The sequence below is a fragment of the Piliocolobus tephrosceles genome, chromosome 12 (assembly GCF_002776525.5).
Source record: "Piliocolobus tephrosceles isolate RC106 chromosome 12, ASM277652v3, whole genome shotgun sequence".
Lineage (NCBI taxonomy): Eukaryota > Metazoa > Chordata > Mammalia > Primates > Cercopithecidae > Piliocolobus > Piliocolobus tephrosceles.
In genome coordinates this window covers 88,208,293-88,235,086 of record NC_045445.1, presented here as the reverse complement: position 1 = coordinate 88,235,086, position 26,794 = coordinate 88,208,293, and the positions used below count along the sequence as shown (strand labels likewise).

The 26,794-nt window shown below is 37.4% G+C and overlaps 1 protein-coding gene across 1 annotated transcript in view; it reads right to left on the bottom strand.

Annotated features, from left to right (window-relative positions):
• Positions 1 to 2,213: 2,213 nt before the first annotated feature.
• LOC111531191 (grpE protein homolog 2, mitochondrial-like) overlaps positions 2,214 to 26,794 on the bottom strand; it is a 62,537-nt gene continuing 37,956 nt past the window's right edge. The window contains 2 exon segments of the mRNA XM_023198423.1: positions 2,214 to 2,353; positions 2,356 to 2,807. Of these exon segments, the coding sequence (XP_023054191.1) occupies positions 2,214 to 2,353; positions 2,356 to 2,807 (592 nt within the window).

Sequence of the window (26,794 nt, the reverse complement as noted above, 5' to 3'; positions counted from 1 at the left end):
CCTTTGTAGGGACATGGATGCAGCTGGAAACCATCATTCTTAGCAAATTATCACAAGAAGAGAAAACCAAACACCGCATGTTCTCACTCATAGGTGGGAACTGAACAATGAGCTCACTTGGACTCGGGAAGGGGAACATCACACACTGGGGCCTATCATGGGGAGGGGGGAGGGGGGAGGGATTGCATTGGGGAGTTATACCTGATATAAATGATGAATTGATGGGTGCTGACGAGTTGATGGGTGCAGCACACCAACGTGGCACATGTATACATATGTAACCTGCACGTTATGCACATGTACCCTAGAACTTAAAGTATAATAAAAAAAAAAAAAAAACATGGCCCACAGGAAAAAAAAAAAGATAAAAAAAAAGAAGCAAGGTTTTCTTGATAGTGTTAAAAATACAAAAAAAAAAAAAAAAAAAAAAAAAAAAAAAAAAGAATTACCTATAATGTGTAAAAGGATAACTTTTTACCACTCCACTGACTGAGGTCATCAAGTTCTAGTAGAAATGGATTTATTTTATGAGTAGTAACTTAAACCTAAACCTATACAATCTGGACATCCAACAACATCTGATTGTCTGCTGGAAACTTATTTGCATGCCCATTAATCTTAAATGTTGGATGTTAATATCTAGTTGTTCTTTATATTCTCACTGAAATTTAGTCAAGTTTAGAGATTCTTTTCCTTTGATCCAGTCCTAAAATGACTACGTTTTCATACTTCTGAAGCACAAAAGGTGAGATTTGATAATTAAGGCTATTCCAACATTAAAATATCCATAATTGACTGCCTTCCTTAAGTTTGACTGATATATCATTCATTCACTAAGTCACTTATTAGACAAATCTTTTACAGAACACCAGCTATAAGACTGAAAAAAAAAAAAAACACATAAGCCCATTAACTCTAGGACGTTAATATATAAAAGGTGAGCTAGATGTTTACACAAATGTGACCTAACAGATACAAAAAATAGGAACTAAAGCTTGTCAGTATAACAGAGGTAGTGATTTGTGAGTACCAACTAAAAAAAAAAAAATTCTCAGGCACAGTGTTGAGTGCCTGTAGTCCCAGCTAGTTGGTAGGCGGAGGCAGGATTGCTTGATCCCAGGAGTTGGATGTCAGCCTGGGCAACAGAGAAAAAAATTGCTAAGAGGATAGAATACTTATATTTAGATTTTTGTCACAAAAATAACATAAATAGATCAAGAGGAAACTTTAAAAAATTTCAGCAAAACTATTAATAAATGAAATGAGAAATCACGCAAATCTAACACTTTTGTCCTGATCATCACCTCCCATCATCTAATAAAGGATTATAAGGCAAAATTGACAAAGGGGAAGAGGAGTAAGGGCTGGTGAAATGAGAAGTTGTATGTAAATTATCTGAATAGAGCCATCTGGGTCATTAGCTATTAGTGTTGCTTCAATTTGCCAGAAATGATTATATGACAGGGAAGCTGAAAATAATTTGAAGATAACTCAGAGCAAAGACAGCCCAAGGCTTTTTGGTCATTCTTGTTTGAAAGGGTCCCGGGTATCTCAAATTTCCTGATGTTCCTTGCATTCCAAGTCTCACCTAGACCTTTAGCCCCTGCAAATGGGGATGAGAAAGGATGGGTATGAGATAATGATGTGAGCACAAAGCCTATGTAGTTGGGATTACAAGGACAAAAGATGACTAAAAGGAAAGAAAACAAAAGGTAAAGTCCTGAAAATCTATGTGAATAAAATAAATCCAAATGATCTAAATTTATACAAGAATAAATTTACAAGAATACAAAGAAGCTTTATCTTCTAAGTACCTAAATGTTGAACCAATCCCTACCATCTCCTTTTTCCACAAAATACAAGATACTATACAATTCCTGTTATAGGGACCACTAGGAAGGAACATGTAGTTGAAAACACATAGTTAAAATAATTTTGGATTCAAATTCATCAGAGTACCAATTTTGCTAACCATGTTTTCATAAAGGCCATCGGAAGACTCGTCACACTGTTCAAATGCCCAATGATAAGACTTCTGATGAGACCAAACAGGTCACATTAAATCAATAGAATATCTTAGAAATAAGACCTGTATGACTAAATCCAAAACATATCGCATGAAGTACCTCATGTACAATACAAACCTACTTTACTAAATAAATGAAACACACGTGACTGCGCTCTGGGAGAACATTGAGTTCCTGATGGCCTCTTCACAGTCTTCTCTGAGACTCCACTGCCACTTCTACCTGGGCAAGCCTAATGGTGCAGCCATGAAGTTTGTAACCATCTTGTCTTATTAATGCCATGGTGCCAGACTGCACTACAACACCAGCTGGCACATGACAGAGGATTCATGCTCATGGGAATCATATTTGTCACCAATAGGTGTCAGTTTCTCCAGGCCATGCTTGGCAAACACACTTTTCAGCTTTGCTTCTAAAAGTGACAACCATTGGATGACCTTCTCCAGAGTGAGCTTCTGGTCCCCAGGCTCTGATTCTTCAGAAATGCACTCTGTAGTCTTCTCCAAAATGTCAGCCACCTCCACCAAGTCCTTACAGAAACTCTGGATTCCAAATATTTTGGCATCTTCCACACATCTCTGGGTTCGCCTCCTTATGTTTTCACAATCAGCTACAGCTCTCTGGTATCTCACCATTAAATCCTGGACTTCCTTCTCCAGTTTAACAGCTTTTACCCTTAAGGCTTGTTAAGCAAGAGAGGGCCCAAGCTCATCAGGATGGTCCTCAGAATGGCAGTCCTCACCAGCTGTTCCCTGGGTGGCAGTGGGTGGTTTTCTGTTTCTGCGTTAGTTTGCTGATGATAATGGCTTCCAGTTTCATCCATGTTTCTGCAAAGGACATGATCTAGTGCCCTTTTATGGCTGCATAGTATTCCTTGGTATATATGTACCACATTTTCTTTATCCAGCCTATCATTGATGGGCATTTGGGTTGATTCCATGTCTTTTCTATTGTGAATAATGCTTCAGTGAGCATATGCATGCATGTATCTTTATAATAGAATGATTTATATTCTTTTGAGTATATACCCAGGAATGGGATTGCTGGCTCAAATGGTATTTCTGGTTCTAAATCTTTGAGGAATCACCCTACTACCTTCCACAATGGTTGAACTTATTCACATTCCCACCAACAGTATAAAAGTGTTCTTATTTCTTTTCAACTTTGCTAGCATCTGTTGTTTCTTGACTTTTTAATAATTGACATTCTGACTGGCATGAGATGGTATCTCATTGTGTTTTTTATTTGCATTTCTCTAATGATCAGTGATGTTGAGCTATTCTTCATGGGTTTGTTGGCCTCATGAATGTCTCAGTTTTTTCAGAAGTGTCTGTTCAAGTCCTTTGCCCCCTTTTTAATGGGATTGTATTATTTGTAATGGTAAATTTGGGGAAGTTCCTTGTAAATTCTGGATAATAGACCTTTGTCAGATGGATAGATTGCAACAGTTTCCCCCCATTCTATAGATTGTCTGCTCTCTCTGGTAATAGTTTTGTTTGCTGTGCAGAAACTATTTAGCTTAATTAGATCCAATTTGTCAATTTTTGATTTTGTTGCAATTGCTTTCAACAATTTCATCGTAAAGTCTTTGCACATGCCTATATCCTGAATGACACAGCCTAGATTTTCTTCTAGGGTTTTTATGGTTTTGGGTTTTACATTTAAGTCTTTAATCCAGCTTGAGTTAATTTTTGTGTAAGTTGTAAGAAAGGAATCCTGTTTCAATTTTCTGCCTATGGTTAGCCAGTTCTCCCAGCACTATTTATTAACTAGGGAATCCTTTCCCCATTGGTTGTTTTTTGGGGGTTTGTCAAAGGTGGGATGATTGTAGATGTGCTGTTTTACTTCTAAGTTCTCTATTCTCTTCCATTGGTCTATGTGCCTGTTTCTGTACAAGTACCATGCTGTTTTGTTTATTGTGGCCTTGTAGTATAGTTTGAAGTAGGGTAATGTGATGCCTCCACCTTTGTTCTTTTTGCTTAGGATTGTCTTGGTTAAGTGACCTCTTTTATTGGTTTTATATGAATTTTAAAATAGTTTTTTTTTTTTAATTCTATGAAGAATGTCAGTGGTAGGTCAATTGGAATACCATTGAATCCATAAATTACTTTGGGCACTATGACCATGTTTATGATATTGATTCTTCCTATACATGAGCATGGAATGGTTTTCCATCTGCTTGTGTCCTCTCTGATTTCCTTAAGCAGTTGTTTGTAGTCCTCCTTGAAGAGGTCCTTCACTTCCCTTGTTAGCTGTATTTCTAGGTATTTTACTTTCTTTGTGGTAATTGTGAATGGGAGCTCATCTATGATTTGAGTCTCTGCTCATCTGTTGTTGGTGTATAGGAATGCTTGTGATTTCTGCACATTGATTTTGTATCCTGAGACTTTGCTAAACTTGCTCAACAGCTTAAGAAACTTTTGGTTTGAGACAATGGGGTCTTTTACATATAGGATTATGCCATCTACAAACAAAGACAATTTGACTTCCTCTCTTCCTATTTGAACATGCTTTATTTCTTTCTCTCTCCTGATTGTCCTGGCCAGAACTTCTATCACTACGTTAAATAAGAGAGATGAGGGAGGGCATCCTAGTCTTGTACCAGTTTTCAAGGGGGAATGCCTCCAGCTTTTGAAATTCAGTATGATATTGGCTGTGGGTCTGCATAAATAACTCTTATTATTTTGAGGTATGTTCCATCAATACATAGTTTATTGAGAGTTTTAAACATGAAGAGATGTTGAATTTTATCAAATTCAAGGCCTTTTCTGCATCTATTGAGATATTCATGTGGTTTTTCCCTTTAGTTCTATTTTTGTGATGAATTGTGTTTATTGATTTTTGTATGTTGAACCGACCTTGCATCCCATGGATGAAGCTAACTTGATCATGGTGCATAAGATTTTTTATGTGCTGCTGGATTCGGTTTGCCAGTATTTTATTGAGGATATTTGCATCAATGTTCATCATGAATATTGGCCTGAAGTGTTGTGTTGTTTTTGTTGTTGTATCTCTGCCAATTTTTTGTATCAGGATGATGCTGGCCTCATAAAATGAGTTAGGGAGGAGTCCTTCCTTTTCAATTGTTTGTAATAGTTTTAGAAGAAATGGTACAAGCTCCTCTTTATATCTCTGATAGAATTCAGCTGAAAATCCGTGTTTTTTTTTGTTTTTGTTTTCTTTTTGGTAGGCTATTTATTACTTCCTCAATTTCAGAACTTGTTATTGGTCTATTCAGGGATTCAACTTCTTTCTGGTTCAGATTTTGGAGGGTGTAGGTGTCCAGGAATTTATCCTTTTCTTCTAGATTTTCTAGTTTATTTGCATAGAGGTGTTTATAGTATTCTCTGATGGCTATTTGTATTCCTTTGGGTACAGTGGTGGTATCCCCTTTATCGTTTCTGAATGTGTTTATTTGAAACTTCTTTGTTTTCTTCTTTATTAATCTTACTAGTGGTCTTTTTTTTTTTTTTTTTTTTTTTTTTTTTACTTTTTCAAATAAACAGTTCCTGGATTTGTAGATTTTTTTTGAAGGGTCTTTTCGTGTCTCTGTCTCCTTCAGTTCCATGCTAAGCTTAGTTATTTCCTGTCTTTTGCTAGCTCTGGAGTTTGTATGCTCTTGGTTCTCTAGTTCTTTTAGTTGTGATGTTAGGGTGTAGATTTCAGATCTTTCTAGCTTTTCAATGTGGGCATTTAGTGCTATAAATTTCCCTCTTAATACTGCTTTAGGTGTGTCCCAGAGATTCGGGTACATTGTCTCTTTTTTTCTCATTGTTTTCAAATAACTTCTTGATTTCTGCCTTAATTTCATTATTTACCCAGGAGTCATTCAGAAGTATGTTGTTCGATTTCCATGTAGTTGTGTGGTTTTGAGTGGGCTTTTTAATATTGAGTCATTTGATTGTGCTGTGGTCTGAGAGATTGTTTGTTATGATTTCAGGATGTTTGCATTTGCTGAGGAGTGTTTTATTTCCAATTATGTGATCAATTTTAGAGTAAGTGTCATGTGGTGCTAAAAAAAGTATATTCTGTTGTTTATGGGTGGAGATTTCTATAGATATCTATCAGGTCCACTTTGTCTAGAGCTGAGTTCAAATCCTGAATATCTTTGTTAATTTTCTGTCTTCATGATGTGTCTAATACTGATAGTAGGGTATTAAAATCTCCCACTATAATTGTGTAGGGGTCTAAGTCTCTGTGTAGGTCTCTAAGAACTTGTTTTATGAATCTGGGTGCTCTTGTATTAGGTGCACATATATTTAATGTAGTTGGCTTATTTTGTTGAATTGAACCCTTTAACATTATGTAATGCCCTTCTTGTCTTTTTTGACCTTTGTTGGTTTAAAGTCTATTTTGTCAGAAACTAGTATTGCAACATCTGCTTTTGTCTGCTTTCCATTTGCTTGGTAAATTTTCCTCCATCCCTTTACTCTGAGTCTATGTGTGTCTTTGCACATGAGATGTGTCTCTTGAATACAGCACACCAATGGGTCTTGACTTTGTATCCAGCTTGCCATTCTGTGTCTTTTAATTGGGGCATTTAGCCCATTTACGTTTAAGGTTAACCTTGTTATGTGTGAATTTGAATCTCTCATCATTATGCTCACTGGTTAGTTTTGCAGACTTATTAATATTGTTGCTTCATAGTGTCATTGGTCTGTGTATTTCAGTATGTTTTTGTAGTGGCTGGTAATGGTTTTTCCTGTCCATGTTTAGTGCTTCCTTGAGGAAGGCCTGGTGGTGACAAAATCCCTTAGCATTTGCTTGTCTGAAAAAGCTTTTATTTCTCCTTCGCTTATGAAGCTTAGTTTGGCCAAATAAACTCTGGGTTGGAATTTCTTTTCTTTATGCATTTTGAATATTAGCCCCCAATCTCTTCTGGGATGCAGGGTTTCTGCTAAGAGGTTAGCTGTTAATCTGATGGGCTTCCCTTTGTAGGTGACCTGGCCTTTCTCTCTTTCTGTCCTTAACATTTTTTCCCTTCATTTTTACCTTAGAGAATCTGATGGTAATGTGTCTTGAGGTAGATCTTTTCATGAAGTATCTTATTAGGGTTTTTGGGATTTCCTGAATTTGAATATTGGCCTGTCTTGCTAGGTTGGGGAAGTTCTCCTGGGTTATATCATTAAGTATGTTTTCCAACTTTTCTCCATCCTCCCCATCTCTTTCAGGTACTACAATTAGTTGTAGGTTCAGTCTTTTTAATTAGTCCCATAATTATCGTAGGTTTTGTTTGTTCCTTTTCATTCTTTTTTCTCTAATCTTGTCTGCCTGCCTTATTTTAGCAAGATAGTCTTTATGCTTTGCTATTCTCTCTCCTGCTTGGTCTACTTGACTATTAATGCTTGTTTTTGCATCATTAAGTTTTTGTGTTATGTTATTCAGCTCCATCAGGTCGTTTATGTTTCTCTCTGGACTGGTTTTTCTAGTTAACAGCTCCTGTAATCTTTTATCACAGTTCTTAGCTTCTCTGCATTGGGTAAGAACTTAACCCTTTGGCTCAATCAAATTCATTATTACCCACTTTCTAAAGCCCACTTCTATCAGTTCATCCATCTCAGTGTCAGCCCCATTCTGTGCCCTTGCTAGTTAAGTGTTGCAATCATTTGGAGGAGAAAAGGCATTCTGGCTTTGGGAATTTGCAGCATTTTTGCATTGTTTTTTCCTCATCTTTATTGTTTTCCTCATCTTCATTGATTGTTTCTCATCTTCATTGATTTTTCCTCATCCACCTCTGATCTTTGAGGCTGATGACCTTTGGATGGGTTTTTGTGGGGTCTTTTTTGTTGATGTTGTTGTTACTTTTTGTTTGTTTGTTTTTTTGTTGTTGTTGTTGTTTGTTTTCTAAAAGTCAGGCCCCTCTTCTGTAGGTCTGCTGCAATTTACTGGGGTCCACTCTAGACCCTGTTTGCCTTGTATCACCAATGAAGGTTGCAGAACAGCAGAGATTGCTTCCTGCTCCTTCCTCCAGAAGATTTTCCCACAGGGGTACCAACCTGATGCCAGCCAGAGCTCTCCTGTCTGAGGTGTCTGTTGACCCCTATTGGGAGATCTCACCCAGACAGGAGGCACTGGGTCAGGGACCCTCTTAAGGAGGCAGTCTGTCCCTTTGCAGGGCTGGTGTATTGTTGAAATGGGAAAAGTTTCCTTATCCTCCTCACAGGACATGCAATGGGAGTGTGACTCCCTTCTTTGTTGCCCCAGTGCTCAAACCCCTAGGAGGAGCAGGCAGATGGGCAAGTTGTGGGACTCTGACCTGACAGCAGTGTCTACGGGTGAATGTTTACAGCTCCTGAGGCCCCAGTGAGTGTGTGTTATTGTGTGCTCTTTTAGTTTAGCCATCTGTAGGTAGCTTGTGTTAGTCAGCTCAATTAGACCCTCTGCCTTATCACAAGGACAGAGGGTTTTCTGTATCCTGGGGTTTCTTGCCTTGGTGTACCAGAAGAGTCAGATCACATGTGGGCTTGGAGAATGAGTGCAAGATTTTATTGAGTGGAAGTAGCTCTCAGCAGATTGGGGAGCCAGAAGGGGATAGAGTGGGAAGGTAGTTTTCCCCTGGAGATGGGCCACTTAGCAGCTGGGCTCCTTTTCAACCACCCCAGAGAAACTCCACATAGTTCTGCTGGTTGATGCCTGCTGGCCTGCCAGTGTCTGTCGGTGTGCTCTTTCATTGGCATGCTCCTCCTAACATTCTCTTGACATCCACCTGCTTGTGTTTTCTCCCAGTGATGCGTTCTTCTCAACATCTAGCTGCTCGTGTGCATGCCCACTAGGGTCTCAGGGTTTTTATAGGCACAGGATGGGGATGTGGTATGCCAGGGTGTTCTTGGAAAATGCAACATTTGGGCATAAAAACAGAAATGCTTGTCCTCACCTAGGTCTGTGGGTACAGGCCTGGGGGTGAAGCCCTAGCCAGGGACCAGACCCTTCCCTTCCCATGACTTCCCTGCCCCGCTCCCATATCACTATGTTGGGGGAATCCCCTTCATTGGGATCAACCAATTTCTTCAGAGCTAGCAGGAAGGAAAAATTAAGTCTGCTGAACCCGGGACTATGGCCAACCCTCCCCCCAGGTGCTTTATACTAGGGAGATGAGAATTATGTTTATAAGCCCTTGACTGGAGCTGATGGACTTCCTGCAGGGATGCCCTGCCTGGTGAGGAAGGATCTAAAGGAGTCTGGGCACAGCTGCTTTGCTGTAATGTGGGGAATTCTGCCCAGTCCAAACCTCCAAGTCTCCTTAGCACTGTCAGGAGACAAGCACCTACTAAAGCCACAGTAATGGCAGTCACCCTTCCCTCCTCTCAGAACTTGGTCATCTCAGGCAAACTCCAGACTACTGTGCTGGCAATGGGGATTTCAAGCCAGTGATTCTTAGCTTGCTGGGTTCCGTGTAAGTGGGACTTGCTGAGTGAGACTGCTTGGCTCCCCAGCTTCAGCCCCATTTCCACTGGAGTGAATGGTTACCCTGCCTCCCTAGAGTTCCAGGTGCCACTAGAGTATGTAAAAATTCCTGCAGCTCAGTGCCTGCCTGAATAGTGACCCAGTTTCATGCTTAAGACCCAGGGCTTGGTGGTACAGGCCTGATCTGAAGACTGCAAAACTCCATGGGAAAAGTGTAGTACCCTGGTGGGTAGCACAGTCTCTCATCTCTTCCCTTGACTGGGGGAGAGAGGTCCCCCACTCCATGCACTTCTCAGGTAAAGTGTCACCCCAACTTGCTTCTGCTCACTCTCCATGGGTTACGTCCACTGCCTAGCTGGTTCCAATGAGATGAACTGGGTACCTCAGTTGGAAATGCAGAAATTACCCACCTTCTGCATTGGTCTCACTGGGAGTTGCAGAACAGAGCTGTTACTATTCCAATTGTTTTAACTTTTCACTTCCACCAATAAGCAAGAACATGCAAAGTTTGTCTTTCTGTGCCTGGCTTATTTCACTTAAAATAATAACATTCAATCCCATCCATGTTGCTGCTAATGACGAAATCTCATTCTTTTTTATGACTGAAGAGTACTCTGTTGTTTATATGTACCACATTTTCTTTATCCATTCATCTCTTCATGGACATTTAGGTTGCCTCCAAATCTTGGCTATGATAAACAATGCTGCAATAAACATAGGAGTTTAGATATCTCTTCCATTTACTGATTTCCTTTCTTTTGAGTATATATCTAGAAGTGGAATTGCTGGCTTGTGTGTTAGCTCTCCTTTTATTTTTTTGAGAAACCTCCAAACCGTTCTCTACACTGGTTGTACTAATCTAATTTTCACCAACAGTGTATGAGCCTTCCCTTTTCTTCACATTCTCACGAGCATTTGTTATTGCCTGACTTTCGGATAAAAGTAATTTTAATGGGGGTAAGATGGCATCTAATTGTAGTTTTGATATGCATTTCTCTGATGATTAATGATGTTCAGCACCTTTTCATATACTTGTTTGCCATTTGTATGTCTTCCTTTGAAAAGTTTCTATTCAGATCTTTTGCCCATTTTTGTAATTATTTCTCTAGTTGCAAACACCTAGCTTTAAAAAATATGTCTTGCATAACCGCAGCTGTTTCTATACTGCTTTTCCCTCCAATCTCCAACTGGATAACTACATGTTACTTTACCATTCCACACTCACTTTGAATAGCAACCAAGTCATTTTGGGATGATGATACTTTGAAACAACCAAGTAACATCGCTGACAATCTTTCTACATTGATTTCCTTATAGGAGAATATTGTTTGCTTGTTTAATGAATGTATGAACATGTTAAACTTTGTTTGTCTTTTATGGTTGACAGCTCAAGGTAATTCCTCAGACAATTTTTTGATGAGCACTTTCTTGAAACATTTGGTCTCTCCTTTTTATCAACCACTGCTCAGTGATCTTTGGAAATACTCTCAATCCTTTTCTTGATTTCAATCTTTTTCTTTTTCTTTCTATCTGTGAGCCCCTAATAATCCCAATGAAGGCCAGAAAGCAAGGGAAGGGTAGTACTAATGATACAAAATCCTGATGTTTTTAACAGAAATAAGCAATTTACAAAACATTCTATCATAAAATTGACAGGCAGGTGGCATGCACCTGTAGTTCCAGTCAGTAAGCAGCTGTAGGTATGTGGGCTACTTGAACCCAGGAGTTTGAGGCTGCAGTGAGCTATGATCACAGCACTTCACTCCATCCTAGATGACAGAGTAAGACCTTCTTCCTAAAACATAAAAAATAAAGCTCTAAAGCCTTTGAAAGTGTCTACAGATCCCATTCAGAATCTTCATGAAATTCTATCAAATTCTGCAAATTACTGTGTTTAAACTTGTTATTACCTCAAGTACTGGCATTCAAAACAGGGAATTTTTCTTATTCAGTTTTATTGTTTTTCCATTTTAATAACTAAAATTGCAATAATATTTTATACTATTCATTGCAAATATATGTTATTTCAGTTACAGAACAAGATTAAATATACATTGTGGGCTAATAGACATAATCACCACTTATAGTATTGCCTCTATGAAAAACTACATTCTGAGTTATTACACCAAAACTTACAAGTGAAGTTTTGAAATATGATAACTTTGTAAATTAGTGACTAACTCTATATTTAGCTGTAACCTCTCATCTGCACTTCAGTATCATATTTCCAACTGCCTTCAGGACACCTCTATTTCTATATAAAGCTGTCACTAAGTTCAAAATGTCTAAAATCAAATTCATTACATTCTCTAGCCGTTCCTTTACTGTCCCTTCCCTTATATCTCAAGCTTCAAGTCTCAGTTGCTAAATAAAGTACTTTTGTTTGTTGTTTTTGTCTTGTTTTTAAACTGTTTTGACTTACTCATGCCAATGCTGAGATTTCCTTTCTCTGAACTCATGACATTTGATTCTCCAGTCATGCCAGCCTTGGGGGATGATCAAGGCTTGGCAAAAGATGCACTAGCATTTTCTTGGAGAAGTAAGCAAGGAAACATGCAGTTACTTTATTATGTTCTGTACCAGGTCAGGTGCATAAAAGAGTAATATTAATATCTGCCCTCAAAGAGTATGGTCTGGGGAAGGGAAAAGAGACAAGAGAAAAACAGGTCATTAACAAACAATGTAGTAACTGTTGTAAAAAAGTAAGTGAAAAGTGCTTTTTGCTTACTAAAATGGAGGTGGGAAAAATCTTCACAGAGAAGATGACAACTGGCATACCCTGTGAAGGGTTAATAAGCACTTGTTGGTTGAAGAAAAAAGAAAAATCATATCACATGATAGAAAAATAGCATCCATAAAAGTAAAGAGAAATGAAAGAGGATGGCACATTTGGAGAATGGCAATAATTATGGTGTGACTGACTTGGGGTGGAAAGCAGAGCAAGAAAGCTGATGAGTTGATGGGTGCAGCACACCAACATGGCACAAGTATACATATGTAATAAACCTGCACGTTGTGCACATGTACCCTAGAACTTAAAGTATAATAATAATTAAAGAAAAGAAATAGAGACTCAAAAAAAAAAAAAACAAAAGAAAAGAAACAGTTGAAGTGAGGAGTAGGCTGGGATCCCTTAATGTGAGTATTCTAAGAAGTATTGAATAGACTTTATTCTAAGGTATAGTGGAACCACAAGGAAGATTTCTGAATTGAGGAGTGATATTATTGTGTGTGGGCTTGAAACATTATTTCATTGGTAAACTGGAGAGATTAAAGCACACTGCTTGCTGATTCATCCAGTAAATATTTATTGCACCAGCAGTATGAGTCATGTATTATGCTAGGAACTGGAAATATAATACTAAACAAAATCAGGCAAGTTCTCTGCCATTCTGGTGCTTACCAGTCTAATGGGAGAGACAGGCAGGGTAACTGAATGGATACCTCTCAAAAGAAGACATACAAATGGCTAATAGATAGATTTAAAAATGTTCTACATCACTAATCAATAGAAAGATGTAAATTAAAATCACAATGAGATATCTCCTCAAACCTATTAAAAATAGCTATAATTAAACAGGCAGAAGATAACAAGTGTAGGTGAAGATGTTGAGAAAATGGTATATTTGTACACTGTTGAGGGGAATATAAATTAATACAAATGAGACAAGATAGTTCCCTTGACTCATCCAAGGGACTCTTGAAGGCATGGCTTTCTTACTCAGCCCACAGTGCTCAATCTCCTTGTGGGCAGGAGAGCACACAGGTGAATACACAGGTGTTGGATACATTATTCTTTATACTGCTTCTATGGGTAAAATATTTTATCACATTTTGACTATAATGTACCTCTGAAAGGACTTTTTTGAGTTTACACAGTTTGGGGACTTTCAGGATCTGGATACTAAATTATTTTCCTAATTTTATTGAATTGCCTAACTGTATTGTCTTGCATCTTGCTGAGTTTTCTCATTTTTTTTTCTTTTGAGACAGAGTCTCACTTTTTCACCCAGGCTGGAGTACAGGGGTGTGATCATGGCTCACTACAACCTCTACCTCCTGGGTTCAAGCAATTCTTGTGCCTCAACCACCCAAGTAGCTGGGATTACAGGTGTTGGCCACTACACCCAGCTAAGTTCTATATTTTTAGTAGAGATGGGATTTCACCATGTTGGCCAGCCTGGTCTTGAACTCCTGGCCTCAAGTGATCTGCCCACCTCAGCCTCCCAAAGTGCTGGAATTACAGGAATGACTCACTGTGCCCGGTCTAAGATTATTATTCTGAATTCTTTTCAGGCTATTCTAAATTTCTGCTTCTTTGAGGTCAGTTACTAGAGAATTATTGTGTTTATTGGTAGTGTTATATTTCTCTGCTCTTTCATGTACTTTGTATTCTTTCATTAATATCTGTCCATCTGGTGGAATGGTCACCTCTTCTAATTTTGTAAGGTATTCATACGAAAAGACTTTCTCCTGCAGGTGTGTCTAGGGTGCTGTTGGATAGGGTACTTTTGTTTTGGTCTGGGTGGGTGCAGGAGGGTAGTCTCCCTGGAGTTTATTCAGCTATAGTCAATATCAGCAATATCTTCATGTGCTTTGATGGCTCAGGTGATAGAATTTTGTGTAGCTGATGTGCCTACTTGGGATATGCTTTCCTGGAGGTTGTGTGCCTGCCTGCTTCCTGCTCCAAGAAAAAGCAGGGCTGGTTAACCAGTGGATCTGCTTGGGTGCTGCTTCCCTGGGAGTGGTGTCCTAGGCTGGATCACATTCTGGGGAAGCCCAATGCTGCTTCACAGTCTTAAGACTTGCCTCAGGTGAAATGAAGAGCTATATGGAGATATCTGGAAGGATTCTAAATACAGGGGCCTTTTTTTCCCAGATCCATCCCTCTGGCATGTAGATGTATTCTTGTTTACCAGCCTGAAAGCCCTCTGAGACACGAAAGGTTTTAAGAACTGTGTGACTGTACAATAATTTGTCACAGACAGATAAATGTAATATCTTATACACTATTGGTGGGAATGAAGACTTAAGGGGCAATTTGGAAATATCTAGTAAAGTTGTATATGCACACATTCTATAACCCAGAAATTACACTTTGGGATATATACCCCAGATAAAGTCTTAAACATGTGCATACATGACATGGGCAAGATTGTTCGTTGTAGCATTGTTTGTAATAGTGAAAAACTAACAACTGTCTAAACGGTCATCAGCAGAAAAATGGATAAACTATGGTATAGTAAGTAATACAGAATACTATATTTCAATGGAGATGAATAAATAACTACATATATTAACAGAAATAAAAACTAAAAGTGGAGGAAATAAACAAATTGCAAAAATATATGTGTATATGGAGCCATTTACAAAGAAATTTAACTCCATGAAAAATACTGCCATTTTGTAAACATTTATACATGTAATAAAAATATAAAAACAGGCATGGAAATAATAAACCTCAAATGTAAGATAAAATCATTACCTCTGAGACGTAGGAATAATGTAATCAGGGAGATAAATGAGATTTCAATTATATTTGTAATGTCTTATTTTTAAAAACTGGATGGTTCATTTTCTGACCTGAGGGATTTCATCACCACTAGCTTGCCTTTGTAAAGAATGCTGAAAGGAGTCCTACATCTGAAAGCAAAAGGATGATAACTACCATCATAAAAACATCAAAGATTATAAAATTTACTTGTAGAGCAGATGCACAAATGAGAAAGGAATCAAACCCAGTCACTGCAGAAAACCATCAAGCCTCAAAGATAAACAATAAAAAGAAGAAGGCTGGAGAAAAGTAGAAAAGATAACTATTGGGTACTAGGCTTAATACCTGTGTGATGAAATAATCTGTACAACAAATCCCTATAACACGAATTTGCATATGTAGAAAACCTTCACATTTACTCCTAAGCCTAAAAGTTAAAAAATTAAAAAATTTAAAAAGTAAGAAATAAAGTATATACAAAAAACCAGAAACAACAAAATGACAAGGGTAAGTTCTCACCTATCAATAGTAACTATGAATGTAAGTGCATTAAATTTCTCATTTAAAATATATAGACTGGATGAATGGATTTAAAATATTTCCCAAATATATAATGCCTTCACTTTGCCTGTAAAGACACAAACAAACTAAAAAGTGAAAGGATAGAAAAAAATATTTTATGCAAATGAAAACCAAAAGCATGAAGCAATAGCTATATATACATAAAATATATGCTAGGTCAAAGCCTGTAGACAGAGACAAAGGTCACTGTATAATAACAAAGGGATCAATTCAGAAAGAGGCAATAACAATACATGCAGACTCAATACTGTAACATGTAGATATATAGAACAAACATTATTAGAAATAAAGTGAGATCAATTCCAATACAACAATAACTGGGAATTTCAACACCCCATTTTCAGCATTAGATATCATATAGACAGAAAATCAAAAAAAAGAAATATCAGATCTAAACTACATTATAAATCAAATTGATCTAACCACCATTTACAGAAGAATTCATTCAATAGTTGCAGTATATACATTTTTCTTACTAGCACACGAAGCATTCTGCAGAATAGACCACATTCTAGGTTCCCAAACAGGCTTCCACAAATTTTGAGAAAACAAAATTATGTCAACTATCTTGTCTGACCACGATAGAATAAAACTAGAAATCAATAACAGGGAGAACTTTGGAAACTGTACAAATATGTAGAAATGAAACAACATACTCCCAAATGACCACTGAGTCAAGGAAGAAATTGAGAAAGAGATTTTAAGTTGCTTAAAGTAAGTGAAACTAGAAACACAGCATATAAAACATTATGGGATACAGTAAAAACAGTATTAAGACAGAAATTCATAGCAATAAATGCCTACATCATAAAAGTAGAAAGATTCAAATAATCTAACAGTGTACCTCAAGGAAGTAAAAAAGCAAGAAAAAAACAAAACCCAAAAATTAGTAAAAAGAAAGGAATAATAAAAATAAAGCAGACATAAATTAAATAGAAACTAAAATATACAAAAGATTAATGAAACAAAATGTTGGTCTTTTGAAAAACTTAAAAAAATTAGGCAGACTAACTAAAATAAAAAAGAGGGAAGACCCAAATAAATAAAACCAGAAATGAAAAGGGAGACATTACAACTTACAGCACACAAATAAAAATAATCAGGGGAGGCTATTATGAACAGCTATGTGCCAACAAATTGAAAACCTAGAGAAAATTATCAAATTTCTGGACACACACAACCTAACAAGAGTGAACGAGGGAAAAATAGAACATCTTGGGGGGTGACGCCCAAGATGGCTGAATAGGAACAACTCCAGCCTCCAGCTCCCAGCATGAGCAACTCAGAAGACAGATGACTTCTGCATTTTCAACTGAGGTACCGGGTTCATCTCACTGGAGTGTGTCAGACAGTTGATGCTGGTCCGTGGGTGCAGCCTGACCAGTGAGAGCTGAAGCAGGGTGAGGCATCACCTCACATGGGAAGCACAAGGAGAAAGGGAATTCCTTTTCCTAGCCAAGGGAAATTGAGACACACAACACCTGGAAAATCGGGTAACTCCCACCCTAATACTGCCCTTTACCAAGGGTCTTAGCAAATGGCACACCAGGAGATTATATCCCATACCTGGCCCGGAGGGTTCCACACCCACGGAGCCTCCCTCATTGCTAGCACAGTAGTCTGAGATCTAACTGCAAGACGGCAGTGAGGCTGGGGGAGGGCTGCCCACCATTGCTGAGGCTTAAGTAGATAAACAAAGCCGCCAAGAAGCTCGAATTGGGTGGAGCCCACCACAGCTCAAGGAGGCCTGCCTGCCTCTGTAGACTCTACCTCTGGGGACAGGGCATAGCTAAACAAAAAGCAGCAGAAACCTCTGCAGATGTAAAAGTCCCTGTCTGACAGATTTGAAGAGAATAGTGGTTCTCCCTGCACGGAGGTTGAGATCTGAGAATGGACAGGCTGCCTGCTCAAGTGGGTCCCTGACCTCTGAGTAGCCTAACTGGGAGACATCCCCCAGTAGGTGCAGACCGACACATCACACCTCATATGGCTGGGTACACCCTGAGATGAAGCTTCCAGAGCAAAAATCAGACAGCAACACTTGCTGTTCAGCAATATTCTATTTTCAGCAGCCTCCACTGCTGATACTCAGGCAAACAGGGTCTGGAGTGGACATCAAGCAAACTCCAACAGACCTGCAGCTGAGGGTCCTGACTGTTAGAAGGAAAACTAACAAACAGAAAGGACACCCAAAACAACATCCCATCAGTACATCACCATCATCAAAGAGCAAAGGCAGATAAAACCACAAAGATGGGGAAAAAGCAGTGCAGAAAAGCTGGAATTTCAAAAAATCAGAGCACATCTCCCCCTCCAAAGGAATGCAGCTCATCGCCAGCAGCAGAACAAAGCTGGACAGAGAATGACTTTGATGAGTTGAGAGAAGAAGGCTTCAGTCGATCAAACTTCTCAGAGCAAAAGGAGGAACTACGTAACCAGCGCAAAGAGACTAAAAACCCTGAAAAAAGAATGGATGAATGGATAACTAGAATAATCAATGCAGAGAAGACCTTAAAAGAACTGATAGAGATGAAAACCATGACACGAGAACTACATAACAAATGCACAAGCTACAGTAACTGACTCGATCAACTGGAAGAAAGATTATCAGTGATTGAAGATCAAATGAATGAAATGAAGTGAGAAGAGAAATGTAGAGAAAAAAGAGTGAAAAGAAATGAACAAAGCCTCCAAGAAATATGGGAGTATGTGAAAAGACCAAATCTACATCTGATTGGTGTGCCTGAAAGTGACGGGGAAAATGGAACCAAGTTGGAAAACACTCTGTAGGATATCATCCAGGAGAACTTCCCCAACCTAGTAAGGCAGGCCAACATTCAAATTCAGGAAATACAGAGAATGCCACACCTCGAGTGGCACTCCTCGAGTGGCATTACTCCTCAAGAAGAGCAACTCCAAGACACATAATTGTCAGATTCACGAAAGTTGAAATGAAGGAAAAAATGTTAAGGGCATCCAGAGAGAAAGGTCAGGTTACACACAAAGGGAAGCCCATCAGACTAACAGCAGATCTCTTGGCAGAAACTCTATATGCCAGAAGAGAGTGGGGGCCAATATTCAACGTTCTTAAAGAAAAGAATTTTCAACCCAGAATTTCATATCCAGCCAAACTAAGTTTCATAAGTGAAGGAGAAATAAAATCCTTTACAGACAAGCAAATGCTTAGAGATTTTGTCACCACCAGGCCTGCCCTATGAGAGATCCTGAAGGAAGCACTAAACATGGAAAGGAACAACTGATACCAGCCATTGCAAAAAAATGCCAAAATGTAAAGATCATCGATGCTAGGAAGAAACTACATCAACTAATGAGCAAAATAACCAGCTAATACCATAACGACAGGATCAAGTCATTATTATTAACGACTTGAACAATATTAACCTTAAATGTAAATAGACTAAATGGTCCAATTAAAAGACACAGACTGGCAAACTGGATAAAGAGTCAAGACGCATCAGTTTGCTGTATTAAGGAGACCCATCTCATGTACAGAAACATACATAGGTTCAAAATAAAGACGTGGAGGAAGATCTACCAAAGCAAATGGAAAACAAACAAAAAAAGCAGGGGCTGCAATCCTAGTCTCTGATAAAACAGATTTTAAACCAACAAAGATCAGAAGAGACAAAGAAAGCCATTACATAATGGTAAAATGATCAATTCAACAATAAGAGCTAACTATCATAAATATATATGAACCCAACACAGGAGCATCCAAATTCATAAAGCAAGTCCTTAGAGACTTACAAAGAGATTTAGACTCCCATACAATAATAACGGGAGACTTTAATACCCACTGTCAACATTTGACACATCAATGAGACAGAAAGCTAACAAGGATATCCAGGAATTGACCTCAACTCTGCACCAAGCGGACCTAATACACATCTACAGAACTCTCCACCACAAATCAACAGAATATACATTCTTCTCAGCACCACATCGCACTTATTCCAAAATCAACCACATAGTTGGAAGGAAAGCACTCCTCAGCAAATGCAAAAGAACACAAATTATAACAAACTGTCTCTCAGACCAGAGTACAATCAAACTAGAGCTCAGGACTAAGAAACTCAATCAAAACCGCTCAACTACACGGAAACTGAACAACCTGCTCCTAAATGACTACTGGGTACATAAAGAAATGAAGGCATAAATAAAGATGTTTTTTGAAACCAATGAGAACAAAGACACAACATACCAGAATCTCTGGGACACATGTAAAGCAGTGTGTAGAGGAAATTTATAGCACTAAATGCCCACAAGAGAAAGCAGGAAAGATCTAAAATTGACACCCTAACATCACAATTAAAAGAACTAGAGAAGCAAGAGCAAACACATTCAAAAGCTAGCAGAAGGCAAGAAAAAACTAAGATCAGAGCAGAACTGAAGGAGATAGAGACACAAAAAAACCCTCCAAAAAATCAATGAATCCAGGAGCTGTTTTTTTGAAAAGATCAACAAAATTGATAGACCGCTAGCAAGATTAATATAGAGGAAAAGAGACAAGAATCAAAAGATGCAATAAAGAATGATAAAGGACATATCAGCACCGACCCCACAGAAATACAAACTACCATCAGAGAATGGTAGCACCTCTATGCAAATAAACTAGAAAACCTAGAAGAAATGGATAATTTCCTGGACACTTACAATCTACCAAGACTAAACCAGGAAGAAGCTGAATCTGCGAATAGACCAATAGCAGGTACTGAAATTGAGGCAATAATGAATAGCCTACCAACCAAAAAAAGTCCAGGACCAGACAGACTCACAGCCGAATTCTACCAGAGGTACAAGGAGGAGTTGGTGCCATTCCTTCCGAAACTCCTCCAATCAATAGAAAGAGGGAATCCTCCTTAACTCATTTTATGAGACCAACATCATCCTGATACTAAAGGCTCCCAGAGACACACACACACAAATAGAATTTTAGACAAATATCCCTGGTGAACATTGATGCAAAAATCCTCAATAAAATACTGGCAAACCGAATCCAGCAGCACATCAAAAAGCTTATCCACCATGATCAAGTGGGCTTCATCCCTGGGATGCAAGGCTGCTTCAAAATACGCAAATCAATCAATGTAATCCAGCAAATAAAGAGAACTAAAGACAAAAACCACATGATTATCTCAATAGATGCAGAAAAGGCCTTTGACAAAATTCAACAGCCCTTCATGCTAAAAACTCTCAACAATTTCAGTATTGATGGAACGTATCTCAAAATAATAAGAGCTATTTATCACAAACCCACAGCCAATATCATATTGAATGGACAAAGACTGGAAGCATTCTCCTTGAAACCTGGCACAAGACAGGGATGCCCTCTCTCACCACTCCTATTCAACATAGTGTTGGAAGTTCTGGCCAGGGCAATCAGACAGGAGAAAGAAATAAAGGGTATCCAATTAAGAAAAGAGGAAGTCAAATTGTCCCTGTTTGCAGATGACATGTTTGTATATTTAGAAAACCTCATCATCTCAGCCCAAAATTTCCTTAAGCTGATAAGCAACTTCAGCAAAGTATCAGGATGCAAAATCAATGTGCAAAAATCGCACACATTGCTATACACCAATAACAGACAAACAGAGAACCAAATCATGAGTGAATTCCCATTCACAACTGATTCAAAGAGGATAAAATACCTAGGAATCCAACTTACAAGGGATGTGAAGGAGCTTTTCAAGGAGAGTTACAAACCACTGCTCAGTGAAATATAAAAGGACACAAACAAATGGAAGAACATATCATGCTCATGGATATGAAGAATCAATATCGTGAAAATGGCCATACTGCCCAAGGTTATTTATAGATTCAATGCCATCCACATCAAGCTACCAATGAGTTTCTTCACAGAATTGGAAAAAAACTGCTTTAAAGTTAATTTGGAACCATAAAAGAGCACGAATTGCCAAGACAATCCTAAGCCAAAAGAACAAAGCTGGAGGCATCACGCTACCTGACTTCAAACTATACTACAAGGCTACAGTAACCAAAACAGCATGGTACTGGTACCAAAACAGAGATATAGACCAATGGAACAGAACAGAGCCCTCAGAAATAATACCACACAACTACAGCCATCTGATCTTTGACAAGCCTGAGAAAAACAAGAAATGGGAAAAGAATTCCCTATTTAATAAATGATGCTGGGAAAATTGGCTAGCCATAAGTAGAAAGCTGAAACTGGATCCTTTCCTTACTCCTTATATGAAAATTAATTCAAGATGGATTAGAGACTTCAATGTTAGACTTAAAATCGTAAAAACTCTAGAAGAAAACCTAGGTAACACTATTTAGGACATAGGCATGGAAAGGACTTCATGTCTAAAACACCAAAAGCAATGGCAACAAAAGCCAAAATTGACACATGGGATCTAATTACACTAAAGAGCTTGTGCACAGCAAAAGCAACTACCATCACAGTGAACAGGCAACCTACAGAACGGAAGAAAATTTTTGCAATCTACTCATCTGACAAAGGGCTAATATCCAGAACCTACAAAGAACTCAAACAAATTTATGAGAAAAAAACAAAAAACCCCATCAAAAGTTCGGCAAAGGATATGAACAGACATTTCTCAAAGGAAGACATTCATACAGCCAACAGATACATGAAAATATGCTCATCATCACTGGCCATCAGAGAAATGCAAATCAAAACCACACCAGTTAGAATGACAATCATTTAATGACAATCATTAAAAAGTCAGGAAACAATTGGTGCTGGAGAGGATATGGAGAAATAGGAACACTTTTACACTGTTGGTGGGATTGTAAACTGGTTCAACCATTGTGGAAGACAGTATGGCGATTCCTCAAGGATCTAGACCTAGAAATACCATATGACCCAGCCATCCCATTACTGGGGATATACCCAAAGGATTATAAATCATGCTGCTATAAAGACACATGCACAGGTATGTTTATTGTGGCACTATTCACAATAGCAAAGACTTGGAATCAACCCAAATGTCCATCAGTGACAGACTGGATTAAGAAAATGTGGCACATATACACCATGGAATATTATGCAGCTGTAAAAAAGGATGAGTTTGTGTCCTTTGTAGGGACATGGATGCAGCTGGAAACCATCATTCTCAGCAAACTATCACAAAAACAGAAAACCAAACACTGCATGTTCTCACTCATAGGTGGGAACTGAACAATGAGATCACTTGGACTCAGGAAGGGGAACATCACACACCGGGACCTATTATGGTAAGGGGGGAGGGGCGTGGGATGGCATTGGGAGTTATACCTGATGTAAATGATGAGTTGATCGGTGCAGCACACCAACATGGCACGTGTATACATATGTAACAAACCTGCACATTGTGCACATGTACCCTAGAACTTAAAGTATAATAAAAAAATAAATAAAAAGAACAAGATCATGTCTTTTGTAGGAACATGGATGCAGCTGGAGGCTATTATCCTCAGGAAATTAACACAGGAACACAATAACAAATACTGCATGTTCTCACTTTTAAGTGGGAGCTAAATGATAAGAACTTACGAAAACAATGAAGGAAACAACAGACACTGGGGTCTGCTTTAGCGGAGAGGGTGGAAGGAGGGAGAGGAACAGAAATGATAACTATTGGGTACTGGACTTAATACAGGGGTGATGAAATAATGCGTGCAACAAACTCCCACGACGTTCATTTACCTGTGTAACAAACCTTCACATATTCCCCCGAACCTAAAATAAAAGTTAAAAAAATGAAAAAAAAAAGTTAATGAAAAGAAAAAAGAAAAAAAAAAATAGAACATCTGAACATACCAATGGTAAGTAGTGCAATTGAATTAGTAATAAAGTGTTTCCCCAAAAAGAATAGCGCAGGACCAGATAGCTTCACTGCAGAATTCTACCAAACATTTAAAGAAGAACTAAAACCAATTCTTCTCAAACAATTTCAAAAAAATGGAAGGGGATATAATTATTCCAGTCTCATTTTATGAGGCCAGCATTACTCTGATACCAAAATCAGACAAGGACAAAATAACAGAAGAAAACTACAACAAATACCCCTGCTGATGTTGATGATACATGCAAAAATAATCAAAAGTACTTGCAAACCAAATTCATAGCACATCAAAAGATTATACGCCATGATAAAGTGGAAATCAACCCAGAGATGCAAGAATTGTTTAACATATGCAAATCAATAAAAATGACACATCACATTAACAAAAGACAGAAAAAGACATATGATCATCTCAACAGACATAGAAAAGCATTTGATAAAATTTAACATCTACTCATAAAGAAAAAAGCCTCAACAAATTACATATCAAATGATTATGCCTAAACACAATAAAGGCCATATATATAACCAACCCACAATCAACATCATACTGAATGGGGAAAAGTTGAAACTGTCTCTGAAAAAACTGAAATTAAACAAGGATACTCACTTTCACTGCTCTAATTCAGCATAATATTGGAAGACATAGCCACAGCAATTAGGCAAGAGCAAACAATAAAACACATCTAAATTGTACAGGAATAAATTAAATTGTTCTTGTTTGCAGATGACATTATGTTATATATAGAAAAATCTAAAGATTCTACCAATAAACTCTAGAACTGATTAACAAATTTAGTAAAGTTCCAGGATATAATATCAACATGCAAAATTCAGTAGCATTTCTATACACCAATAATGAACTAGTTGAAAAAGAAATCAAGAAAGCAATTCCATTTATAATACCAACAAAAAATAACTAGGAATAAATGGAATAAATTTAACCAAGAGTGTGAAAATCTCTATAATGAAAACTATAAGACACAGATGAAAAAAATTGAAGAAGATACAGACAAAAAACCCTGAAAATACATGCTGTTTCTGGATTGGAGAAATACTTATTGTTAAACCGATCATACAATCCAAAGTAATCTACAGATTCAATGAAATTATATTCAAAATATCAATGACATTCTTCAGAGAAATACAATAAAGAATCCTAAAATATCTATGAAACTGCAATAACCCTGAATAGCCAAAGCAATTCTGAGGAAAATGAACAAAGCTGGAGGCATCACACTATCTGACTTCAAAATATAGTATAAATCTACATCAATAAAGACAACATGGTACTGGCATAAAAAAGACACACAGCCTAATGGAACAGAATAGGGAACCCCTAAATAAATCCACATATTTACAGCCAATTGATTTCTGACAAAGGTGTCGGGAATATACACTGAGAAAAGAACACACTCTTCAATAAAAAGTGCTGGGAAAACTGGATAACCACATGCAGAAGAATAAAGCTAGATTGCTATCTCTCACCATATACAAAAAAATCAGCTCAAAATGAATTAAAAATTTAAATTTAAGAGCCCAAACTTTAAAACTACTAGAAAAACAGGTGAAATTATCCAGTACATTGATCTGGGAAATGATTTTATGGTTGAGACCTCAAAAGTACAGACAACAAAAACAAAAATAGACAAATGAAATTATAGCAAACTCAAAAGCTTCTGCATAGCAAAAGGAATAATCAATAGAGTGAATAGACTACCTGAAGAATGGGAGAAAATATTTTCGATCTATTCAACTGATAAGGGATTAATATACAGAATATACAAGGAACTCAAACAATTCAGCAATAAGAAATAATCTGAATAAAATATAGGCATAGACTTTGAACAGACATTTCTCAAAAGAAGGCATGCAAATGACCAACAAGTATATGAAAAGCTGCTCAACATCACTAATTATCAGAAAAATGCAAATCAAAACCACAGTGAGACATCATCTCACCTCTTTTTAAGTGGCTTGTATCAAATCAACAAGAAATAACAAATGCTGATCATAATACAAAGGAAAGGAAACTCTTGTACACTGTGGGTGAGAACGTAAATTAATACAACCATTATGGAAAACAACATGAAGATTCCTCAAAGACTTAAAAATATAACTACCATGCAATCCAGAAATCTCAACTCTGGGTATATATCCAAAGGAAAGGAAATCAGTATGTCCAAAAGATAACTGCACTTTCATGTTTCTTGCAGCACTATTCAGACTGCCCAAAATATGGAATCCAACTAAGTGTCCGTCAACAGATAAATGGGAAAAAAAATTGGTATATATAAACAATGAAATTAATTGTTTAATAAATTTATTTTATTAAACATAAAAAGGCCATAATAAAGAATGGAATTCTGTTATTTGCAGCAACATGGATAAGACGGGAGGAAATTATGTTAAGTGAAATAAGTCAGGTACAGAAAGCTAAATATCACATGTTCCCACTCATATATGGAAGCTGAAAAAAGTTGTTACAAAAAATAGAGAGTAGAATAGTTGTTACTAGAGGCTGAGAAGAGGAGGGAAGAAGGGGATAGAAAAGGATTAGTTAATAGATACAAAATTACAGCTAGATAGAGGGAATAAGTTCCAGTGTCCTATAGCACTGTAGGGTAACTATAGCAAACAACAATTTATTGTATTTTTTAAAATTTCAAGAAGAGAGAATTTTGAATGTTACTAACAGAAAAATGATAAGATTTGAGGTAATAGATATGCTAATTGTTCTCTTTTATTTATTACACATTGTACACATGTATCAAAATCACACTGTACCCCCAAAATATAATTATAATAATAAAATAATAAATACAAATTTTATGTGTCAAAGAAAAAAATATATTTATATAGTCAAAAGTTTCAAATTTAATTTTCAAATTAAAACTAGAAAATCAAGACATACAATGGTATACTCAAATTCTAGCATACAAATATTGTACTAATCCTATTTCTTTCATTTGATTCTGTACATTTTATTTTCAATTCCAAAAATTACTCCTCCTTCACTCTATTCTTATAAGATCATGGGGAACCAGGATTATCAACAGGGTTGGGAGACTGTCCTGATGGGATTTTATTTATAACATCAGCAGAGCCACAATCCTAAAAATGCAATCTGAGCCAATTTCCTCCATTATTCTTAGTTCTCCTCTCCTTCCTTCCAATATTACCACCTTCTTCCCATCCTGACTACGGTCACCTATAAATATCTAGATCACTGTCTCACATGTGCTGTCATATTTAGAATCTGGTTCAAAATCTGCTACTTTTTTCCCGGGAGATGCAGTGTGTGTGTGTGTGTGTATCTTTTTTGTTGTTGTTGTTGTTCCTCAGTTTTTCTTTTTTTTTTTTTTTTTTTTTTTTTTTTATTTTTTTTGTTGGGCGTCCTTTGAGAATAAGTTGGTTTTTTTTAAATTTTTTTTACATGGTGCATGGTGGTG